The 14,453-nt window shown below is 41.3% G+C and overlaps 1 protein-coding gene across 1 annotated transcript in view; it reads right to left on the minus strand.

Annotated features, from left to right (window-relative positions):
• The window catches only part of eeig1a (estrogen-induced osteoclastogenesis regulator 1a), a 32,931-nt gene that overhangs the window by 7,253 nt on the left and 11,225 nt on the right, over positions 1-14,453 (minus strand). The window contains exons 3-9 of the mRNA XM_078285215.1: positions 9,169-9,289; positions 7,975-8,004; positions 5,631-5,747; positions 3,784-3,830; positions 2,790-2,941; positions 1,509-1,613; positions 19-217 (exon numbers count right to left, since the gene is read on the minus strand). Of these exons, the coding sequence (XP_078141341.1) occupies positions 19-217; positions 1,509-1,613; positions 2,790-2,941; positions 3,784-3,830; positions 5,631-5,747; positions 7,975-8,004; positions 9,169-9,289 (771 nt within the window). The remainder of the gene's footprint in view (positions 1-18; positions 218-1,508; positions 1,614-2,789; positions 2,942-3,783; positions 3,831-5,630; positions 5,748-7,974; positions 8,005-9,168; positions 9,290-14,453) is intronic.

The raw sequence follows: 14,453 nt of genomic DNA on the forward strand, positions 1-14,453 counted from the left end.
GGCGACGTCTCTCTGTACCTGGGGGGCCTGTTGAGGGGTAAGACGGGCCGGGGGGGGCGGGGGGGTCGTTCCGGGCGACAGCTGTCCTTGTCGCCCTCTGCGGGGGGGGTGTCGGCGGTGACACCCGGGCCCCCCGAGGTGCTGCTGCCTGTGGAGGTGTTCCTGCGGTGCGTGAGGTCGGACAGGCTGGAGGAGCAGGAGTGTTCGGTGCTGTAGCCTGGAGACGAGAGAGAGGGGGAGGAAATTACGCTTTAATCATTTATATGCATTAAGTATATAATTCTTTCTTTGGTGTGGGTCTGGTTGCAGAGTGGAAATTACTGAATCCTTGAATCCTGAAAACTTGTTTACCAGAACATTGTATCTGTCTCCTTTTTTTCTTTTTTGAACTCATATACTGTATATGTAACCTGTCTGCTTCACTTTACTGGAAGAACACAGAGAAAACTTCAAGTTCAATAAAGAATTCAAGCTGAGATCTCCATCAGAGGGACAGCAGCAGTCTAACGCTATAAGAGTAGAAACTAGTAGTGCAGAACTAGCAGTAGAAGTAGATCCTAGTGGTACAGAACACTAGTTTAAGTTTATTTAACAGGGACCAGGTACAACAAGAACAGCTTCAAAAATAGGATGAAATAGACATGAACTACAACAAAAATTACATGAAATTACAAGGCAGTGTATATAAAACCAGGGAGGGGCGTATTCAGATTTGAAGGGTTTCATTCCAAAAATATATATACACTCACCGGCCACTTCATTAGGTACACCTTACTAATACTGGGTAGGTATCAGCTTTCAGCTCAGTGTCAACCGGCTACCAAAGTGACATCTGCCTCGAGGTTTGACGTGTTGCATTCTGGGATGCTTTTCTGCTCACCACAGTTGTAAAGAGGTTATCTGAGTTACTGTCGCCTTTCTATCAGCTCCAACCAGTCTGGCAATTCTCCTCTGACCTCTCTCATCAACAAGGCATTTTCGCCCAGAGAACTGCCGCTCACTGGATATTTTCTCTTTTTCGGACCGTTCTCTGTAAACCCTAGAGATGGTTGTGTGTGAAAATCCCAGTAGATCAGCAGTTTCTGAAATACTCAAACCAGCCCGTCTGGCACCAACAACCATGCCACGTTCAAAGTCACTTAAATCACCTTTCTTCCCCGTTCTGATGCTCGGTTTGAACTTCAGCAGATCGTCTTGACCGTGTCTACATGCCTAAATGCATTGAGTTGCTGCCACGTGATTGGCTGATTAGATATTTGTGTTAACAAGCAGTTGAACAGATGTACCTAATGAAGTGGCCGGTGAGTGTATATCTATTACAGATTAAAAAAAAAAAAAAAACATAATCAATACGATTAAATGCTCCAAGTTAAAAAAAAAATACCCATTTTCCCATGTCACATTTATCAAACGGCCAACTTCTTATTTGGGAATGAAAGTCTTAATTAGTAGATGATAAAAGACATTTAGGGGAGGAACCGAGTGTCCAGTGTGAGTGAAGCCTGCACCTGAGATCCGGCTGTGCTGGCTGGCGTAGCTCGAGTTACGGGAGTGACCCGACTGGAAGACTTCTGCAGGACCGGACTGGTTCAGCTCAGACTCTTCCAGAAGACCTGACGGCAAAAAAAAAAAAACAAACACACAAAACACCACAGGTTTATTTTGAGGAAAATCCTGTCAAAAAATCTTTTCTGAACTTATTTTTCCAGATTCTACTGGAAGACTTGACGGCAAAAAAAGCATTTGTTTACTTTCACACCAGGAACGCACAATTTATCGAAAAGACATTTTGAAATCACCAGAGCAGAGTTTCTCAGTTTCCAGGTTTTCATTCCAATCCGTGTGTTTGTTGTGTGTTAGACAAAAGTTTTTTTAAAGCACTCGTCACTTTACCAGATCTCTTATTATACCTCTAAGGTGATCTGCTACTTGGACTTTATTCTTGTACTTTTTTAAGTCTTACATTCATGGATTTAGGCACTTTTTTTTTTATTTATGTGGTGGGGTGGGAGGGGGTCATGTGTGTGTGTTGTCATGTACTTTATCATGTCTTCTATGTTATATTATGCTTGAGGTCCTTGTTGTTAATGTTGCTCTGTTATCTGTTCTGTTAGACAAATTCCTAACAACTAGGTTAGTCTGGCAATAAAGTATTGAATCTTGAATCCAACTGCTGTTCAGTTTGGTTGGAATGAAAACCTGCAGACTTCTTTTCCTTGGTGTTTCAGACAGACACTCAAGCGCTGTACAAAATCCCCACTTTTCAAATCACGTTGCATGTTGCAATAAAAAAATCTTTCAATTTTCAATTTAATTCAAACTGACAAATCCTAAGCATTACCAGCTCATTTTCCGTGGCAGGAAAATCCAGTCAAAAACACTTTTTTTTTTTTTTTTTTTAGAACTTCTTCCAGGGGTTTTGGCTGAGCAGTGGAGAGTCTGGACAGGATTTAAAGACGGCGGAGCGGCTGGCAGAGCTGAACAGCTGAAACGAGGCCGCTGGAGACGAGGCACGGGTCTTCTAACACAGCGGTGCTCAAACTTTTTGTCTCATGACCCAGTAAAATGAAGCGTTGCCTACTCCCGTTCATCCTTAAGACAGATCCTTTGTTGTTATTTTTGCATTTGGAAAGAAATATACACTGTTTATTGCCCATTTTGGTCTTTGTCTTATATAGGGACCCGATTTGCTTAGGTCTTGACTTGGTCTCGACCCTCTTTGGACCTAGTCTTGACTCGAACTCGTCTTTGAATCGACGAGCTACCCGCACACACACACACAGTCGTACCTGAGCTGACGATGGAGGGTCTCGGCTTGCTGGTCCTGCCCAGAGAGACGCCCCCGGCCGGCCCGGGCTCGGCGGTCCCCTCCCCCTTGCAGTCCAGCTGCAGGGCGTGCTCCTGGCCCGGGATGGAGATGCACTTCGCTGTGCTGGGAGGGCTGCAGGAACACAACAAAACAACTTATCAGGGCTGGAAGATTAAATGAGCAGGGAGCCGTAGTTTAGCTTAGCTTGGCATGTTTAGATAAGATGGAGTTTATCGAGGGAAACTGGGTCACTGCAGCAGCAAAGACCAGAGGTTTTCAAAGAGTAAAGCTGCTAAAGGATATGGTTAAGAAGGTAATAAAGGATATAAATAAAATACAATAAAATAATCAGAAATCATCAGAAACAAATATGTCACCTTGGTTTGATCTGTAATCATAGCGCCCCTCTCAGGCCAATCAGAGTCATATTGAAAACATATTGAAAATTGGAAAGCAGTAGTAAGATCCATCACTTCTCCAAAGTTTCTTCAAAATCCAATCAGTAGTGTTCATTCATTTGTTCATGTGTCATGTGTGATATCTCACATGAAAGATGTAGCGTAGTGGTGAGATGGATATTTCCTCAAAGTTTTGTCAAAATCCAGTCAGCAGTGAGATATCATGTGCAATGGAGGAACAAACAAACAAACAAACAAACAAATAGACTGAGTCCAGTCCATAGTCCTCGACCCAATTTCACATGGGGGACAAAAGCTTAAGGAGCGTCTTTATGATAACAAAGATAGTAAAGATAGTGAAGAGTTTAACTGATGAGGAATTCTCGCCATGATGGTTACTGACAGATTTACAGATGTACAGGATATCTGCAGGGTACAGAGCTACAAATTCATAAAGCGGTAAAGTGATAAAACCAAATGACAAAACACAAAAAGTGAAAAGAACACAAATCTGTGCAGGTGAGAATCGCCATTTCACGAAAGGGAATCAGAAATTTCAAAATTTAAACGACTCACGTTTTAAAACACGGATCTCCAGACAGGAGGGTCATCCCGATGATCACCTGTAAGAAATGCAAGAACAATTTATACCACACTCAGCCTGGTTGTGATTTTCCAGGATTCTTTAAAGGACTGGGACTTTTTTTTGCACATACAACACTTTCTCTGCCCTCCAAATGCAAATGGCAGTTAACAGCTCAGAGTTCGAAAGTGAGAAAAATGTCTTTTTACTGCCCAGTCAAATGATCTTTGAAAACATGCTTATTCTTCATCCTCTTATACTCCTCTGAACAAAGTGATAAAGTCTCATTTTTCCCCCAAAATTGTGCAGTTACTGCCTCCCATGTTCCTGCTTTCCTGCACACCTGACTGCACTCCTGTACGGTGGTTATATAACGTCTATAGAAGCATTATTCCTGTCCTCATCAGCAGTGACTAATCAAAACATGATGCAATATCATCTCTACCCCGCCCAGCTAGGTTCAATATGACACAAAAAGAAAAACACCTAAAAATAATACCCCTAACTCTCAAAAAGTTAATGTTTGTTTTTATTCAGCAGTCACAACGAACAGTCCTCTTTTAAACAATCCTCTTTTAAATCCCTCTTTAAAAAAACATCCTTTTCGAATTGATTTTATGGGTTGAATTCTTTGCCTTTTTATTGTATTGTTTCTTTTATACACATTTGTTGTTGTTCATTATTGTCTACTATTGCTTCTCTTTTTTCTTAATATCTGCATTCTGTCAGGCATGTCTTATTCTTACTTTATTTTTGTGAAACACTTTGTGGCCATGTTTAAATAAGTGCTATATGAAATGAAATTAAATGAAACATGTTTCAGCTAAACAGCCCATTTATCAGCTTAAGCAATAAAAACCAACTGGTGGGAAAAAGCCAGTAAGGTTACTGACATGAGCCAGGAAAAACTATGTGAAATCTGTGAGAGGCACGTAGTGAGGAAAGCCTTGGCTCAGCTCCCCTCAGCCGCAGTGTGAGCTGTCGCCTCTGGGTGGCGCTGCAGGACGCCCGAACTAAACCGTGAAAGAACCAGGAACTCCTTTACCCACAAAGGAAACAGATTGCTTAATTTGCATGTGAAATGATGCAGCATCTTGTGCCTTTACAGTAACTGATGAGTGATTTGTAATTCATCAGCATCAAGTCTAACAGGAACATGTTGACTGTGACTGCTGAACGAACACACAACTCATTTATTCTTTCTGGTTATGAGCTGGTTATTCTCCCAGTTTAAGAGGAAAAAAAAACTGTTGCTGCCTCGTTTTACAGCCAAGGAGCCTGAACTAGAAAAAGGTAGAAAGGAAAAACAAGCTCAGCTACTTCTGGAGGCCGACAGTTGCTCTAAGAAATGATGAAGCGTTTTAGCAGAAAGTTTTCATCAGGACAGAGACAGAGAGACAACAGATCTTAAATGCTTTTCCAAAACGAACACTTTGGACACACGGTCAAAACGGCACCCTTAGTGGACTTAGACCAATCAGTAAATAGGTCACAGGTAAACAGTCAATGCCTAGGAGTCAACAATCAATCTTTAAGAACCTATAAAAAAAAACATTCACATTAAAATCCTCATTCATACCATTAGAGCACAGACTTTTAAAATGAAAATGGTCAGAAATGCCTCTCTCTCCTTCTCCTAATGGCGTTAGCATCAAGCCAAGCCAAGAGAAATACTCTAAATACCAATAAAGTTGTTTTTTTTTGAACATCCATCGGCCTCTAAGAGCAGCTGAGTTTCTTCTGCCTTTCTCCCCGAGTTTTCAAGCCCTTTACCCCCGTCCACTTTTGTCTTTTTCTATGGTTTTTTGAGTTGATTTTGTAATCTGCTGCAGCTCCTTGCCTTCAGTATGGAGTTGTCCTGCCGTGTGTTCTTTGTGTCGTATCCCTCCAGCAGACAGCAGCGCACAGTGGAGCCAGAGCCAGCAAACTCCGCCATGTTGAGGTCTGTGAAGCCCAGCTGAGGGTGAAAACACAAGCAGTTTGACTTGAGTCACGCTAGACTTCCTAATGCAGGGGTTCACAAGCCTTTTTTTGGCACCTGTTTGGGACGGACGAAGCTTCTGTGACCCCCACCAAGGAAATTACATCTTTCACGTCACGAGCATCTGATGTTTACTGTATGACAGGAGTGCAAAAAAAACACGTTTCATTCCTCAGCGGGACAGAAATCGAGCCGCTGGAAGACGGCGGTCTGCAGGCGGTCTGCAGGCGGTCTGCAGGCGGTCTGCAGGCGGTCTGCAGGCGGTCTGCAGGCGGTCTGCAGGCGGTCTGCAGGCGGTCTGCAGACGGTCTGCAGGCGGTCTGCAGGCGGTCTGCAGACGGTCTGATGGCTTTCAGGGCGGCTTTGTGCCGGCCAAAAGTCGTTGGTGGTAGGTTTTTACTTTCACATTTTAAGCATTTAGCTGATGCCCCTATCCAGAGTGTCTTGGACACTTTGACAGGTCACACAGCTGTTGGTAGATGCATGTTATGTTGTGGGGACTGAATCTGTGATCTTGCGGTTAAGAGAGAGTCTCTGTAACCAGTCCAGCATGCCTTTTTTTAACCCACTTCAAATAACAGCCAGATATCTTTTCATTTATTTTAGTTTAATGATTGATTTAAGATTAAGAGGGTCTTGATCCTGGAGGGATAGCTATGCCTATTCATTAAAAGCTGGAGAGGAAGGGCGGAAAAAGACTCAGGAAGCCGGACGGCCCACGTGAACTAAGACACTTGTGTCTCCTAAAACTTTTACATCATGTACACCAACAGCAATTTAAAAACAACTTCACAAAGAAGCTAAAATGTTACTAAGCTAAAATGAAAAGGCTTAGACACTTCAAAATGATGGGACACATAGGGTCTCAAACTCTATTTTCCAAGCCTGTACTACAACTTGTTAGCACCGGTTCACATTCAACCACTAAGACTGGAAAATGTGTATTATTTACCAACTGTGCACATTACACATACTTCTTTTGTTGTAACAATGAATGGCTGAAGAGCGGGGCTGTGAGATATTTCACTGAATATTATTACGATATGAATTGAAATATACTGTATGTAACCACAGTTTTTACTACATCATTTCAGTTCCAGCGCTTAAAAAATGTCTAAATTGTGTGAGTGTGTAAGATTTGCTTCGTTTGAATAAAGGGAAAGCCTGTGCAATTTGATTTGCAGTTCATGGATTCTGCACAGCACCAGAATACCTTGTTACCTAGGACAGTGGTTCTCAACGTGGGGTCCGGGGACCACCAAGGGGTCCTTGAGGGAGTTCCAGAGGGTCCCCAGCAAATTAATGAATTACTAAACCTCACCATTATTTAATTTACAAGAAGTTAACACAATTAGAGAATGTAGAAGAATGATTATTTTGATCATAGTTTCTCTGTCATCTCTCTACCTACAGTACAGATAGTCATGGAGTTCTGGACAAAATCATATCTGACTATAAATATATTCTCAGATTTGGGTCAGAGAGACAAAATCTCATCAAAAGGGAGTTTGTGGCTATAATGTGGACTAAATTAGGGGTACTTGATATGAAAAAGGTTGAGAATCACCGACCTAGGAGTCTGAAACATCTTTTCCGATGTAGAACGTGCAGTCGTCTACGGTAACTATTTTGATGTTTTTTTGATTAACTGTGCAGCTCTGTCGACCAAAAAACAAAATCGCTCCCATTCTTTGTTCTCCAGGTTTCCTTTCCTGTAGCAGCTACCGTTTTCGGAGGTGTGTACTTAAGGAAACCAACTTCCAAGGAGGGAAGCGGGGATATATTTAGCTAAAAGGAAATCTAAATGGAGAATGGGAGAAAACAGGAGGAAACGGTTCCTGTCGGGCAACAACCTCAGCGGATCAACAGAACTTCATCTTCATGGAGGGGGACCGACCGGCCTTGTAAACGCACCCGCGAGGCATGACGAATCCATCACAGACTCTTAGGGTTCGGGGAAGAGAAGTGTTGGCAGGATGTTTTGCAGATTCCCGGCAAAAGTGAACGCAAGGCGGACAGGTTTATGATTTATGTGCGTGCCAGCGTGGTCACACGCTCGTCAAAGTGCTGTGAGAAACGCTAATATTTAGATGGCATGTCATTCATGTTTACAAGTACTGACATAAGCACATCAGTAACTGTTTCTATGTGTTTATGAACGTGTGGGGTGAGGCGACCGAGAGGGGGGGGGACGAGCTCTTACCTTCGTATATGCTTTTCCTCCTTTGAGTTCCTGCAGGGAAAACAGGAAGAGAGTTATGAATCCAGAGCGGATCCCACTGATCCACCGTTATATTAAAGAGGCTTCCAATTACAGGGCTACAAGTACAGGGCTCAAATTACAGCTCAAATTACAGGGCTACGACTAAACTCATGGTCCCTGTGTAGCTCAACGGGTGGAGCGAGGCACTAAGGTGGCGTTCACATGTCTAGAAACACTTTGAAGCAGTTTGTACAAATTTCATTGGCTGATAAAGCCCATTAGCATATGAAGTTTACCTGCGCTCTGTCAAAAGTTTAACAAGGCTCAACTTATTGAACTGACTGAGTTTGTGATATTTTAACGCACTGCACTCCATGTCAATCTATGTCACCTATCAACACATACTGTAGGTCTCATTGAAATACAGGGGATATTTTCAGTTTTGTGTGAACAGGCCGAACACTGCCAGCTTAAAAGTATATGCACTCATGGTACTGTAAGGCACTTGGATTAAAGCATTTGCAAAATTGATTATTTGGAAAGATACAGAGGCTTTGCAGTTTTATCACAAATCTCCACATCTGGCACCATCATGGAGGCCCCCTGGAGAATTGTCTGTGCACAAATAATATCTAATTATATAAGAACCAGACTAGAAACAGAGAGCTAGCTGATGCAGCTTGTTGTGGTGTGGCTGTAGATCCATTCAGTAACGTTCTCAGTAAAAGTGAATAGTGTGATAAGGTGGATTTGGTTACTGTGACACAGTAAACTGTCTTGTCTTTAGCCCTAGTCTCTACTCCAAAACACTCTGAGTTGTAGCTTGAGAAGAGTCAGCTCAGTTAACCTGAACAAACTGTTAGCTAGCTAACTAGCCAGCAAACAAGCTGACATTATCTAAACACTAAATCAATGAGATGGATCAGTGATGAAATGATCACTTCCCAGTTTAACAGCACAGAAATGTCTATTCAATTCTGCTGAGACGGACTAATGCTATCAGCAGAAATACAGACAAGCAGATGCATGCAAGAAACAGATGTGATGTTCACAGACACAGATGTCCAGTGTTCAGACAGCAGCCAAGCAAATTCAATTAGATTTTTACTAATCTACTTTTAGATTAGTAATTTGTAATCAGTAGTTTACTTTGATCTAGCACACACACAGAAGAGATCTCTGAAGCTCTTGTACCTTCCTGACCGACACCCTGCAGACGGAGGGGTCCAGGACTCCGGTGTGGGGGTTGGCGCTCATCTTACACACAAAGTTAAACCTCTTCCTCCAGCGAACACAGTTTTCCTGAACCTCCTCTCTGTAAGGACGAAAAGATAAGACAGCAGAAACACATTAATCTTAATACTTGGTATGCTATCTTGCTTGGTGTAGTCTCAACGCTTCCGACACATTTCGAAACGCCGTACCGTTTCCACACACGCATTTGTTGACGTGCAGATTTTGGTTAATGATAATTATGATTCATGTTGACGGAGGCTGAGGCAATGAGACTGTCAATGAAGTTGCTTCACTCTCAATCATAATATGTGAAATGGCTGCGGGTCTACAACAACATAGAAACAACATAAAAAGTGTATTTATACGTGTACCAGGACTAAACAACAATATCTCTTCCCATACTTTTCCTTTTTTTTTTACAAGAGTCCCAAAGTTATTAAGACTTAAAATATAAAATTCATTCGCCATACTTCCTGGCTTATGAATAACACATTTTTTCCAGTTATGTCATCGCTGTCTCACAGCCCCATGATCAATTTGTCCAGTGTGGACCCAAATCATCAGCGCAATGCTGAGAGAACAAGATTTTATCAGCAAAGTTGTCCAAAAGTAATTGATTTTGAGTATTCCTGTGGCTCAAGTTACCGAAGACTATTTTACATTTTAGGCATTTAGCTGACGCTCTTATCCAGAGTCCAGTGAGTTAGCAGGTAGGAGTTCAGTGTCTTGCTCAAGGACACTTCAACAGGATATGTATGTAGCTGTTCATGGGTACACACTGGCTGTTGTGGGGATTGAACTGGTGACATTTTGGTTACAGGATGGTAAGGCACCGGTTCCAATTTAGTCCCAGTTCCAAATTCACCGCAATCGATAAGACACCGCACTAATGATTCCTCTTATTGGTCATTAAGCATTTTGAACGTAGCTGTTCTCTCAAGTACGGCGTTATGCCAAATGTGCCTTAGCTGTTTTGAGAAGTAATTCTGAGACAAAAGTAGCTCTTCACAGGAATGTCTTTCTTGAGTAATAAAACAAAGTTAACTGCACTAAAGCTGTATGTATGTACTGTATGTCTTTTACACAGTGGAAATCAATAAGGGAATCGATAAAGAATCGAATCGATAAGAAAACGGCACCGGAATCGGTAAAATCCTAACGATACCCAAACCTACAGGACGGTCTCTCGAACCTCTGAGCCGAGCTTTCTCACAGCCTCTAATGAAAGGACAAAACCGACGTCAAAACCAGACGTTTACCTCAAGCTTTACTGACAGAAAACCTGTCGAGGAAACGAGGTACAATGGCCTCCCGGCTTCTGTGAAAACAAGAGTTTGCGTTGCAGAAATGCCCGTGGAAAACGTCAAGTATCTGTACATCCTGGGAACTGGGTGGGAATGTAAAAACAGGACTGGGTCATTGATCTATTTGTTCCTGAAAACAAAAGCGTCTGTGACTGGCAGTTACACAAATTCCCAAGAAATGTCAGAGAAGCTGGAGGAACAACAGGAGGAGGAACGAGTCTCAAGGTTTGCATGTTAACAGCCATTTTGCTCAATATTGCGATTGCGACATGTGTTGTGTTGCATCGACAGGATGTCCGTCACAATAAACGTTTTTTTTCTGCAGCCCTATGTGTCATCAATAAAATTAGACATACACTAATTTTTCCATTTCAGAGCATAATGTGTATACGTCTGGTGCAACTTTTCCATTCTTCTTCTCAACATTTCAAAGCCAAGTATGAGTTCTTTAATCCGATATCGAACAACAACACACATTTTATGTAGCTCTGACCCAAAGCCTTTTCACCTACTGGGATTTTTGTTTGTGTGAAGCATAATCTTCAACTATAGAGTAAAAATATGGTCTAGTTGACAGTCAAATCAGCTTAAACAATTTTAACACAGACTACAATTTCAAGTCAAGTCAAGAAATGAAGGCCTGGAAAAGTCTGCAATTTTGAAAAGGAAAATTGGTAGGAACCTTGTTTGAAGTTCTATTCCTAAGTGCTACATATCAATTATGGGAAAAAATGATGACAAAATCATTACATGAAATATAGCATTCATTATCGCTAAGTATTGAGGAATCCAGTCTGATTTGGTCAACCAAAGACTTCAGTTAAATGCTATTCTCTAAAGAGCGGTATAATTTGTTTTCATGTGCCATCAGTCATGTTGTGAAAGCGTAGGAGTCGAGTTTTTCCCCCCAAATGGCTGATGGCTCATTTTGGAACTAAACTCTTTCATTGGTTTCTGTCCCATACCACGCTGGGGAGTGGTGGGTCATCCGCACGGCCGAATGTCTCTGGAGTCACTTAAACTGCGTGACGCTTCTTAATTACACTAAATATATCATGGTGAGCTCGTCCCGTGCACAGCGCTGCATGGTGGGGCTCGACAGCGTATCAGATACAAGGCGTCAGGTTTTATTAAAAGATAACTTTTGGTAATGTGAACCGATGAGCGTGTTGTTTCCATGCAGCTGCTTTGGAACTTCGTTAAGAAAAGAAATAGAAAGAAAAACAACAGAAATATATCTATCACTACACACTGAGGCTGCACACGTTGTTTAAGGTGCTTTTGATGGGATCTCCTCCACTGATAACTCCCATGACTCATTTTAAAGGGGATTTTGCATGAATTAAGGGGTGAATTAATGTAAATGTAAGGTTATTTTAAGGGATTACTGGTTCGTAGAGCAGGCTGACGTGAATAAATCGGCTTCCTGAATGTAAAAAAAAAAACACACACACCAGAAAAGTATTCAAAAATTGATTAGTATTGGGTGAGCTGTTCTTATTTGTACTTCTTGCTGCCTGGAGATGAAAACAAAGAAAAACACTTGACAATATTCAAATATATAAAGCCTTACAGTTATACAAACTACATGTACAACATTTCTGGGAAGTCATAATGGACAGACATTTTGCAGGCAACATTTCAAAATGTCCAAAGCTAGTTTTCAACCAATGAAATGAACCAAGCCAACATCTTTATTTAGTTGACGAATGCGTTCTTTAACAACAAAACACTTTTCCACTTCAAGCGAGCGTAATTTCTCACATAAAATACTTTTACAGACACCCAGCTATTGTCATTATACTATTATTATTATTATTATTATTATTATTATTAGTAGTAGTAGTAGTAGTAGTAGTAGTAGTAGTAGTAGTAGTAGTAGTAGTAGTAGTAGTAGTAGTAGTAGTAATAGTACATTATCATTATTAGCATTATCTACATCTTCCTAAGTATTATCTCAATGTCATTATTTCAGTCAGTGTACATGAGGCAGTTTGAATATACGTTCTCATGTAACACAGAAGACGTGGGGTGTGAACGACATGTTTAACACACAAGAACACACACTTACTCTTCACACACACACACACACACACACACACAACACACACCATAGTGCAAACTAGCGACAGCTGCTCCCAACACTCCCCTCCCCCTCTTCTTATTCACCATTTTCTATCTTTCCCCAATGTGCTGCATGTTTTCTTCACCTTTATTTCCTTCCTCCTTTCTCTTCCTCAAACCAATTTTAATTATTTTTCCTCAGTACTCTGAGACAAACATCTTTAATAAGGAGTAATAGTCAAAGCCGAGCTACTTCCACATTCTCTTTGCTTGGGTTGTGCTCGGTTGGGAAAGCTCTGTATGTCTGTATATGTTTGCAGATACCATGTTCAGTCAAATTAAACCCAATATATTCATGATTTTTATTGGTCCTATTTTATCAGGTGTTGTTTTAGACTGTTACAGGAAAAACGATGGATAATATTGATGTGATGCAGGGTTATTTTAGTTATTATTTCTTTAAATGTATGCTTTTTTCTTAAGTTCAATTTATTATTTATGCATTTATTCATTTTTTCTTTTTCTCTTGGGAATGTTTGCTGCTGTGAAACTGTCAACTGTCTTGGGACTGAATGCTTTTATACTGTGACCTGTTTACCTTGTTTGGTGGCCATTTTGTTGTGTTTGTGGCATGGGGCAGAAAATAAAAAAGCACAATAAAGATATTTTACACACAAAAAAAAACCCCCAACTGTATATTCATTTTGGGAACATTTTGCCACCTGAAACCGAGTCAGTCAGTCAATATTTCAAGAAAAGATGCACATATGATTCTATCCTGAAAAGCACTGCTTACAAATTATGTAAGCGATGACAATAATTCCTAAACTTTAATCGTAAACCATAATGTGCTTTAGTTTCACACCAGTAGGGACGGCCATCGATCCTCTGCACATCAGAGAGACCGAACGAATTTTACCAGCACCGATTATTATTGAAAGGCTTTGAAAAATTCAGTAGAGCTGCAATCGCTTAGTTGTCCACTATTAAATTAATCGCCAACTATTTTGATAATCGATTAATCGGTTTGAGTAATTTTTTAAGAAAAATACGTCAAAATTCTCTGATTCCATCTTCTTAAATGTGAATATTTTCTGGTTTCTTTACTCCTCTATGACAGTAAACTGAATATCTTTGGGTTGTGGACAAAACAAGACGTTTGAGGACGTCATCTTGGGCTTTGGGAAACACTGATCGACATTTTTCACCATTTTCTGACATTTTATAGACCAAACAACTAATCGATGAATCGAGAAACTAATCGACAGGTTAATCGACAATGAAAATAATCGTTATTGTCTCTCTTTACACCGTTTACACAATGCATTGACTTCTACGCTCTTAATCTGAAAAGACGGAAGATAGACGCGTCTGCTCTGATCTGGTTTGGTTATATTACCAGAAGGCAGAGGATGACACAGCAAAATGCAACACGTGTGGCAGAAGACTGGCTTGTACACATGTAGGCAAGCAAGTATAGAAATACAAGAACACACACACACACACACACACACACACGCAGGGTTCTTATCAGGACTCCCATGCTATTGGCCCTGCAGTGTGCAGCAGGCAGCGTTCCCCAGCCACATTCCTCAGTCCAGATGGCTTTGTTCAGGCTCCATGGAAACCTCACACTCCTCAAATCCACACACACACTCTGCCAGCAGCGGAGGAGGAGGAGGAGGAGGAGGAGGAGGAGGAGGAGGAGACGGGTCAGACCGCCGCTCTCTCTTTCAGGGTGAGACGTTTTTATAAGCCCTCTGTCGTTTTTTTTTTATCTCACCTGCAAAGTTAGTATTCCTTCTCTCCCTTTTTTTTTCCTTGTAGTGTTTTCATCTTTGTGCCAACTCATTTGGGCAGGAGGCCGGGGTGCAA

This window comes from Centroberyx gerrardi, chromosome 8 (assembly GCF_048128805.1).
Source record: "Centroberyx gerrardi isolate f3 chromosome 8, fCenGer3.hap1.cur.20231027, whole genome shotgun sequence".
NCBI lineage: Eukaryota > Metazoa > Chordata > Actinopteri > Beryciformes > Berycidae > Centroberyx > Centroberyx gerrardi.